We start from the raw sequence: 10867 nt of genomic DNA on the forward strand, positions 1-10867 counted from the left end.
AGCAACCAAAAGGCTGTTCATTCTCATAACAGAATACTGCGAAATTTATTTGAATTAATCCTTATATGTATCACAATTTTATATAAGGGCTAAACCCCAGGAACATGACAAATGACGAACTATATTCTTTTATAGCTTCTTCAAATAACAATATTTCTAGAAATATTTGAAAAGAACATAGAAGTTCTCGCCTTTATTTATTTCATTTCTCAACAATTTTTGTGTTATCGGTTTCAAGTTCGTTATTTGTTATGCCGTTTTCTGGGACATTGGGTTATTGGAGTCTACCAAAAAATCTGGTTACAAGTTTCGTCGCTAGAGGAGGCATAGTGAGTATAAGTCAGTTTTTAATATTCTTCATTTAATGTGTTTTATCATACCGTATTTAAGAAAATTATTTTAAATTAAAATTAAGGTATAATCTGCTTTAAATATTTTACGTCAACTTATTATGATCGATAATTTATTGACGGATCCATGAGTTTGCAACTGAATACGTAAGTTTTTAGAACCACTCTTAAGTATTTGTAATAACTTGTATAAGAAGATACGTTCTGACACAGTGATAGTTCGATTAATTAAATTATATATAAAAAAGTTTCGTTTCACTCGTTTAGCGTTAGCGATTTAAGCCTAAGGTGGGTTACTACTAAAGCCTAGCAGGACTACTAGTTTGTACTAATATATTCTAGAAAGCATATTTATAATTTAGTTATTATTATTACTATTAGTTGAAGTACAACAGAATAATATGAAATAATTGGTAAGTTGGACAGATAATTGACAAATAACCTTTAAAATAAATTTAATTTTAATGGTACTAACCTAGTAATATATTACCATTAATATTAGTAAATGCAAGGTAATGTATTTGGGCTAACTTAATTTCTGTCACACGTTTAATATAATTTGCAAACAGAAACCAGCAGAATGGTTGACAAAAAAGATATTGGCATAGTCTTGTTGCAAAGTAGTTCAGAGGAGAGCTTCTGCTAGGAGGTTGAAGGGTAATTTTAAAGAGATTGGTTTAGTTATTCTATCTTCTCTTGAGAAAAAAGAATTAGAGGTAATCTTATTGAAGGTTGCAAGATTATCTGATAGGTAAGTAGGATAAAGTCACAAATTTCTTTGTGTTATATTTAGAAGACAACAGAATGAGAGGACAAAAGTTAGAGTTAGAAAAGATGAGTTAGACATCAGTTACGACTTGTTTTTTTTTTTCTAATGGAGTTATTGGTTTATGGAATGAGCAGTACTACCAGTAGTGGAAATGTTGAATATATGTCTAAAGAAGTTATAATTTCATTGTATAAGTCATTGGTTATGTCACATTTGGAGAAATTATTTTCATTCTTGGGCTTCTTACCTTAGGAAGGGCATTGGATTGTTGGAAAAGGTTCAGAGGAGAGCTACTAGGATGATACCTGGGATGGGAAGGTTGCCATATGAGGACAAGTTAAGGTCACTGAAATTGTATTCTTTTGAGAAAAATAGAAGTGTTAGAGGGGATCTGATTAAGGTATTTAAGATTCTTAAGGGAATTGATAGTGTTGAAGTATTATCTTTTTTTCTGTAGTTACTGGTGAGAACTGTAGGAGGGGGACAAGTTTTGGTATGGTAAGAGTCATCTTCAGCTAAGACAGATTTATTTTTCTAAAGGATGCTTGACCTTTGGAATGGGTTGCATTCAGATGTAGTGGATGCAGTTAATTTTAAGGAAGTTTAAGGGAAGGCTTGATAAATATTTGAATGATGAGGGCTAGTTTCTGAGTGTTTGATTTTTATTTTAAAATTAAGTTTAATGGGTGGGATGACCTAGATGAACCAACAGGTCCCATGTTGTCCTTAAATTATATATAATGGCATTTTATGAGAATTTAAGTGGAGAATATACTATTTCTTGAAAAAGAAAGGATGAGTCTAAATTTTTACTTTCTCAAACATGGTTGTACAGGAACAACTTTGAAGGACCAAACGATTCATTGTCTGTATGTTACAAAACCTCCCAAGTGTGTTACTGCACAAGTCTCAGTAATGACTCATATTTTAACTAAATAAGACTGCCCAGATCATTTTGAATAAGATTTGATGAAATTCTCCAACATGTACCAGGACATTCAATGATGTAGACATAACAGGAGAATTATGTTATATCAATTAAAATTGTTAGATGAAATATTGCTTAGTGAAAGTGTTTTACCAATAATTTAATTTAAGTATACTTTAATAATATTTCACTTAAGAGAATATTTGAGAAACATGAATTGTATGGTATACATGTGTGCAGAACTGAGCAATAAAACTGGTTTGTTAGTGAAATCAGATCCATCTGAAGCAGATAAAACTACAACAGTGTCTTCTAAACTTTCTACTTTTTTATGTGATATTCATTAGGAAGGACTGATAAGGGGGAAAGTTTCACTAAATTAAAACAACATTGGAGACACAAGTTGCCCTTGGCCCATCATGGTTGTCCCAGTCATTTCATTAAACACCTATCTGCCTATATTCAGCTCTGACTTCCCAAGTGCTTATCAAGTACTCTCTTAAACTTATCCAGTCCTATTGCATTTACCATGTATGAAACCCAGTCTGGAAAATGAAATTGCATAATTTTCACAAAAGTTTTACCCTGCCCAATCTTAAATCTTTGTTCTTTAAGCTTTTTACTCATACCATTAAATGTGCAAAAGATGATGTATTAGTCCTGTCTATGCCCTTTAGAATTTTGAACAATTCATTCCAACAGCTCAGTGTTCTTCTTAAATAATGACTGAATAAACAACCCTAAATAAGAACTAACTAGAGATCTACACAAAGAAATAACCTCTTTTGACTTATACTCAGTATTCCTATAGATACAACTCAAAATCCTGTTGGCTTTCCCACTGGTAACAATATATAGCATAGAAGGCTTCAAAGACTGATTGACCAAAACACCAAGACTCTTTCTTTTTATTATCAGGTAGGTGGTAACACTGCCTATGTATGGGTGGCTCGGATTGTTCAACAAAATGGTATTTAAATATCTCCTCAATAGGTCATCAGAACTTTACAATATTATACAGTGTTTCCTTTTATAACAATACCGGTGTAATGACTGAGTTCTAGGAATGTTTGTAAATATCATAGCAAAAAGTTTGAATTTCTTCCTCTTCTTTTTTCTGTTTCCTTTTATTACATGATAACTCAAAAACCAAAACAATGGTGTCAACCAATTCCACAGTTATTATTATTTATAACTAACAGTAATTAAAAAAAAATCATAATTCTATGTAAACAATATTATCATTTCCCCCATGAAGTTAGCTTTTGTACAGAAATGTGGTGTTCCTATAGAAAAGCTTAATTACAGGAATTACCAGCCAATAATAGATAAACAATAAATAATACAGTTGGAAACTTATTGTATTTAGAACTTGGTTATAAGTATAACCTTCCTATATCTATTGAAACACTGCATTAAAAAACAACAACAAGCAAACAAGTAAAGAAAAATCTTTTCAAAAAAAGGACGTAAACATAGGGATGGCTAATATCAATCCTTTAAAAACAATGTAAACAAGATAGTATGGATGGCATTTGCACCATCCCTATATAATAACACAGGCACAAAGTGTAGTAGAATGTTAACAAAAATAAGATACATTAAACTCAGTTGTGATTGAATGGTGATATATCTTGCTATATGTTAATTCTTGTCTGTGCTATTATTTATGGATGATGCAAATGCCATCCCTACATTTACCTCCTTTTTTTGAAAAATTTTTTTCTTTACTTCTTACACTGTTGAGTTGATTTCCATCAAGGTGGTAATTATAGTTTGAATTAGGTAGCCTAGAATTTACAGCTGGGTGCTTAAATTGATTTATCAGTATAATTGATTACATTGATAGTGTAATATAAAGTAATAGATTAATCAGAAGTATGATTAGATTGATTAATGTCATGAAAATTATCATCTAATCAAAATTAGTGTTATTACTATTTTCAGTTATTCCAACTATCCAAGTCTTGTGAGAATAATCAATAAATAAAATGTAATCAATTAATGGGCCCTATGATTAATCAGTTATCAAATTTCACTAATTGCTCTGTTCAAACACCTGAATAAATTCACCTTCTTCCTTCCTAACCAGTCCTTTTTGTTTGATGCATGCAGTTGCTTGAGCATGCTTAGACACTTGCAGATTAATTCATATTCATTCACACACAACAAAAATGCACTGAGCAGCATAGTAATAGATCTGATGATGATTCTGATGAAGTTCTTGTAGAAAGTAGAGAAAATCAAAATTAAATGAATCTTTTGAATGTAGTAGTGTTATGTAGATTCTTCTGTTTTATAGTTTTGATAAAGTCAGTAACTCTCCTAATGTAATACAAATATTCATAAATGTTTTTCATATTTTTCTGTCATTATGCATCACTTCAAGCATCTGTGTGATTTGCATACTTATTCTTTCATGGTTTTTCCCACCAAAATGCCCACCTAATATATTATGAGGAAGATTTGGTGACTAATCTAAATGACAAAGATGTTAATTAACCTTTGTGTCATTTTTTAGTATGATCAAACTAGCTGAAAAGGAATACAACATTTTGTGTTCCATCCAGGAGCCAATTCCTAAATAAATGAATAGGAAATTACAGTAATTATTAATAAATGAAAAATTTCAAGTTTATAAGAATATGCAACTTACACTTAGACAATTTAATTGGAAGATCCTGAGGGTTTTTTTGGGAAGACTAGAGAACACAAGGTTAAGATACTGTATGTAAGATTCTGGCATGACTTCAGTTAAGGTAGTATTTTTTTCCAATAGGTTAGTTTAGCTCAGGAAATAGTTTGCCTTCACGAGTGATAGAAGCTACAACATTGAATGAGTTTAACAGGAGATTGATGAACATTTTAGAGATTGGGATTAGATATAAGAAAAGGGTTGTTTATGTATACTTTTAAGTAGGGTGATAGAAAATGGAATAGCCTGGATGGCCAAATGGCCCTTGTTATACCTTGGAGAAAAAAAAGTGAGAACTAATGTATTGTTAAGGTTAAGAGAGATTATAAAGGCTTAGTTCATAACATAAAATTATGCTTGAAAGGTTTTTGAGCTTACATGTACATTAACTGCAAAAAAGAGAGCAAAGGATAATAGTGGTCACTTGAAATATTTTAAAGGAAACCCTATTATAGAGGGAAGAAACATGATTGAACTTACTTAAAAAAATAATAGTACCTAATTTATGATAATTGAGATACCCAAGATACCAAATTCTGGGAAAATGGAGACAGTTTTTCATTAAATTATATTTGTTGAAAAGGTTTAGAAAAGCTTGGAGAGTTCAAGTAAGAAAAAACACAAGAATAAGCATGGTAGCATAATACCATTTAGTCCTCTAAAAAGATATAAATCTAAAAAATATATAAAATTTAAAAATATAAATTTTTAACATTCAACTTAAACACAGCTTTTCACATTCATATACCTGTCCAACAGATTTTTAAGTAATTTTAAGTAACTGCACAAACCACATTGCTAGGAAAAACCATATCACAGGTTTATAATTTCTGGAATTTTAAGGTGCACTTAAATCCAACATGTAAGTTACTAGATTACAACAACTGGCTTAAATGAGTCTGGACAACACAAATATTTATCTTAGAAACAAAAATAACACTTATTGTATAGCAGAAATAAACTGTGACATTTTAAAACATCTAAGACTTTAAGTTGGATTCTCTGGGGTATAAGAGCAAGTCAAAAGGTAGGTTTGACTCAAACATCAAAGTTTGATCACCACAATCAATGAGCACAAGAGCAAATTTGAGAGAGAACCAATTTTACTTTGTATATTATTCAACCTTAATTTCTGTCAGAACTTCCCAAAATAATATCGTAAAGAAAGCCATATTACCAGAAAATGGAAATCAGAGTTTTTCATATACCTCTTCTCACACATGATCATCTGCTGCTGAAATCTGTATAGTGAATTATCCAGCAAGCAGGCCAGAAGCAACAGTAGACAAGTCTTGGGCTTAAACCTTCCAACTTGGAAGACATTTAGAAATAAGGACATTATTTATGATTTTATGAACAGTCACACCTCTCACCCTCATTTTCCATAAAACTAGTGATTTTTCCACATAAGAAGTAAAACCACATTTCTTTACCTCAAAAGCATCATTTTGCACTTTTCACTATTGAAACTTGTTTTATGCACATCAAAGTCTTGGACACTTGTTTTAAAGGAATGTCTGCCTCGTATATGGCTCATGTTTCATCTACTTATTATTTTTGTTTATATGAAGCATACTTTTCACTGTATTAGTTTTTAATTTTTCTTGTTGGCAGTTCATCTGGACAAAGGAAAATGCATGGAATCAAAAATCTTTTAATAAGATGCCACATCAGTAGGGGTGTGGTAAAACTTGTTAATTGGACTGTAGGATGGTTTGATGGGAGAAAGAAAGTTTATTTGTGAAGACCAGTCAAGCTGGACTCTTGTTACTAGTCAAGTACCTCAGGTGTCTGTGTGTTTAGGCCTTTGTTCTTTCTTATTTACAAAAGTGGTAAGGTTAGAGGTATAATTAGTAAATTAATAAAGTTCGCTGATGACTTTAAACCCTTGGTTGCTTCCAACTGTATTTAGGATGTTGAGGTACAAAAGAATGATTTAGATAATTGATAAGTTGGACAAATATTTGGTAAAGGAAATGTAATCATATTAAGTGCAAGGTAATGCATTTGGATTATTGTAATTTGAATCATCCATTCAATATTGAGTAGAACCTATTCAATATAGTATGACTGAGGAAAAGGATCTTAGCATAGTGGTGGACAAGTCACTTAAACTATTGAAGCTGTCAAAATAGACAAATCTTAGTACAAATCTCTCTCTATATATAAATATATATATATATGCCTCATTTGGGACCTTGTTATTGACTCGGTGGTTAGTCTGAATGCTTATAACACTAAAAACCAGGTTTCGATACTTGTGGTGGGAACAGCAAACAAATAGCTTATTGTGTAACTTTGTTCTTAAGAATAAACAAAGAAGCCTCATTTGGAATACTGTGTACAGTTTTGGTCTGACTTTTTGGTTGTTTTTTCTTCATGAGCCTCTTTCTGGCCCATTTCCACATTGTTCTCATCTTTCTTGTCCTACTCATCTTTTTTGTGTCTCATTTTCTATGGCCTTAGGTTGTGGCCCTTTTATATTTTTTGAACCCCAATCTCTTGTGTCCTTTCTCTCTGCTTGGAGGTGCTCCTTTTCCTCCACCTTTGTCTTTGTCGTTCTAGCTATCTGTTAATCTTCATCTGTCGTTACCCTACTTTTTAGCTTTATCTCTGCCCTTCACTGAGACTCTTTGTAACAACCCTTACTCTACTCTTTCTATTTTGACCTGGTTTCCTTTTTTTTAGGATATTCTCACTTGGGTTGCTTTCATTTTGGGTATCCTCATCCCTTCCTCATATAACTATGACCCTCATCTCACCCTTTTTCTTACAGATCAGGTCTTTTGGAGTGATCCAGACACCTTGAAATCCCAGCTATGCTAAGGCTGCTAAGGCAAATTTTCATTGTTTCCTTGGTTTCTTGTCTTTCTGTTCCATGGGTACCTCAGTCTGCTACCCATCCTAGAAAGTCATGTTGGGCTAACCTCTCTCTTGTTCCTCATCCAATCTCTTCTGTTCACCATCCCCCATCTTGTTGGGTTGGCAATTTGACCCAATCTTGACAGAATTTAGTGATTTACAGCCTTCTCTGTTGTGGTCACTCAGTCACTCCAGCACAACATGGGGTATTCCACTCCACCCCAGCATGATTTGCATCTCTACACTGATGACTTTTTTCCGGTTTGTGTGTGTGTGTTGGGGTTCTCTACATCTACACTCTTTCTGTGTTCTGGTCTCCAGAGAAGCATTCTCTGGATATCATATTTCATGACAATTGAAAATTATCGAGCTTGCCAACTTCTTCTTAGGTTGCTACTGTCAGGTCATCTCATGTTGATCCATTTGGACAATTTTATGGTCATTTCTTATATCAACTGTAGGGGGGGGGGGGTGCAGGCATGGTTTAATGAAGCACTCCTTATTACTGAAATGATGTTACTTTTAGTTATATGCCTCTGATGGCACCCATGCCATAGAACAGCTTCCACCAATAGCAGCATGGGAAACAGTGTACATGTGAGCACAATACTGGAATTGCTATATGTGTAAATAGGTTTGTTTAAGTCTGTAATAATAATTGCATTTTTATAATTAGGGTACTAAAAATATTTATATACCTGACTTGTATATGTAAGATATTTTTTCACATGCCCTGGTCATGCCAGTTAGTATAACTCATGAACATACAAAGTGCAAACTTTTATCAGAAAATGGTTTTCTTATGAAAAATTAATCCTATAAATAGGAAAAATAAAATTTTAATGGAAAGTAGGGATCATTAGTTATTCATAGAATTGCTATAAGAAGTATTCAAAACAAAATAAATTCTACAATAAAAAGTACACAAACAAGTAAAGTGATACTAGTTGGATAGATTTCAAAACAATTTTCAATCCCTACTTTGATTGGCATTGTGATCCATATACCTAAATGAAGTAGTCTAAATTTGCCAACGAAAGTAGGGATTGAAAATCTTTTAAAATCTAATTCTTTGATTCCAGTAGATGCCTGAAACTTTTTTACTAACACACAATGATACATATTTATTGCAGGAGGTATTCATGGGAGTTTTTAAAATTATTAAATAAAAAGAACAATGAATATTTTCATTCTGAAAGTTGGTTATTTCAGAACTCGCAATGAAAAAAGATGCCCCAAGACGGTATAACAGGGAAACCTCCAAAGAGTAAACGGAAGAAGAATTTGGCTAGATTACGAAGCAACCCGGATTCAGATTTTCAACTGTCGTATACTCGTGGTGATGACAGTGATACAGTATTGCCTAGTAGTTTCAGGTAGGTAGAATATATTACTCTAAGACACTTTTTACAGGTCCCATACATATACATACAAAAATGGTGGGATTGCCCATTTTTAGCAATTATAAGGGGGGGGGGGTCAAGATGCAACAAAGAGCATAATTTTAAGTCCATCATATTTTGTTCAATTTACATGGGATTTGGTACAAAGACACTTTTTTACAGGTCCCATATATACATACAAAAATGGGGAATATGCCCATTTTTAGCAATTATAGAGGGGTCAAGATGCAACAAAGAGCATAATTTTAAGTCCATCATATTTTGTTCAATTTACATGGGATTTGGTACAAAGACACTTTTTTACAGGTCCCATATATACATACAAAAATGTGGGATATGCCCATTTTTTGTTATTTTAGGGGGAGTCAAAAGGCTAAAATAATCCCATAATTTTAAGGGTTTCAATGAATTACTTAGCCATATTTTGACCAATTTATGTGGGATTTAGTATAAAGGTACTCTTTGCAGGTCTAAAAAAGAGATATAGATACTTTTGAAATTTTTGTCTTTTGCTCTATTTTTCAGCAAGGAAAGCACAATTTGGGGTTCTTGTGAACTATTCCTACATATGTCAACCATCTTGCATGGGATTTTTGTGCAAAGATACTATCTGGCAAGTCCCAAGCAGTGATTTAAACAATTTTTGATTTTTTGTTTTTCACAATTTTTTGATGTCAAATGGCCATGTTGGGATTGCATGGTGGAGACATGTTGCATTTGTCTTAGAGAGTCATAAAATTTTCCCTAGTGTACTTCCATACTTCTTCCTTATAATAAACTTTATCTATTCTATTGAGGTAACCAATAACTATACCTCTTTTTACTGCAGGGGTGATGTGAGTAGGAATGCAAAGGGCTTTGGTAGATGGCATGTTAAAAATACCAGTAGTGATTTTCTAATCTTTAACATGACTGTTGTTATATAAAAATAGTAATTGAGAAATGTTACTTCTCTGTACTGCTAAGAGCTATTACCTCATGCACATATACCATGGAACTTCCTACACATGCCACAAGCCTTGAATAGACTCCTACTCCTGCATATGTCTTCATATAGTGTGTCAGTCTATGATGTATTCTTCATTATGCTGTAGCCCTCTACTAATAGGAAGGTGACAAAACCTCAATGCTCAGTAATCCCCATAAGCACTAGCACATGATCATAGGCTTGTTCTTTCCTTAGCACTGCATGTGTTTAAACACATTTTATTCCTGTGAGTTTTGATTGACTGCCTTTCTTTATTTAGTGCAACATTACTTTTATAGTCATTGCATTTTCATTCCATCGACCTGATTGCAATTCGTTTTATCTAGCCCTCATATTTCTTTGTTTTACTTTGCATAACAAAGGCAAAAAAATAAAACATAAAAAAGCCCAGACAATTCTCTTCAGGCATTTTTTCTAATTGAGTCACAACAATCAGAGGCATGTTATCTGTTCATGGAGCTGATGTTCAGTAGTTATCCCTTTAGCTCACTTAGCAGAGCAAACACTTAGCTTGTGATGGGTGTTAGATTTCAATCTATGGTGAGGTACTATATATACTTATTGTAAAAATATTAAATTATCACAATCTTACACAGCTTGTGATGAACCATGGTATGTCCACTGCTAATGTTATTCAAACATATTACCACTATTGTGCTTTAGGTGGTTGGTTTCTTTTTGCCAACTTTATTTCCAGTAAAGGAAACAGAATGAGGGCTTAGTCTTCTGTGGAGCCCGTCACACCAAACATGCTCGCTCTTTCAGCCGTAGGAGTGTTATAATGTGATGGTTAATCCCACTATTCATTGTTAAAAGAGTAGCCCAAGAGTTGGCAATGGGTGTTGATGACTAGCTGCCTTCCCTATTGTCTT

At 32.9% G+C, this 10867-nt stretch overlaps 1 protein-coding gene across 3 annotated transcripts in view; it reads left to right on the top strand.

The window, feature by feature from the left end:
- The first annotated feature begins 365 nt into the window (after positions 1-365).
- Positions 366-10867, top strand: part of LOC106458734 (WD repeat-containing protein 37-like) — a 59162-nt gene continuing 48660 nt past the window's right edge. Inside the window, exons 1-3 of one of the 3 annotated variants that reach the window (XM_022385038.1) lie at positions 366-497; positions 2859-2965; positions 8817-8980. In XM_022385038.1, coding sequence (XP_022240746.1) covers positions 8835-8980 — 146 coding nt within the window. In that variant the 5' untranslated portion in view covers positions 366-497; positions 2859-2965; positions 8817-8834. Of the gene's footprint in view, positions 498-565; positions 639-2858; positions 2966-8816; positions 8981-10867 lie in introns of those variants that run through there. The other 2 variants (XM_013918273.2, XM_022385039.1) reach the window with 2 other exon arrangements.

The sequence above is a fragment of the Limulus polyphemus genome, unplaced genomic scaffold, assembly GCF_000517525.1.
Source record: "Limulus polyphemus unplaced genomic scaffold, Limulus_polyphemus-2.1.2 Scaffold506, whole genome shotgun sequence".
Taxonomy (NCBI): domain Eukaryota; kingdom Metazoa; phylum Arthropoda; class Merostomata; order Xiphosura; family Limulidae; genus Limulus; species Limulus polyphemus.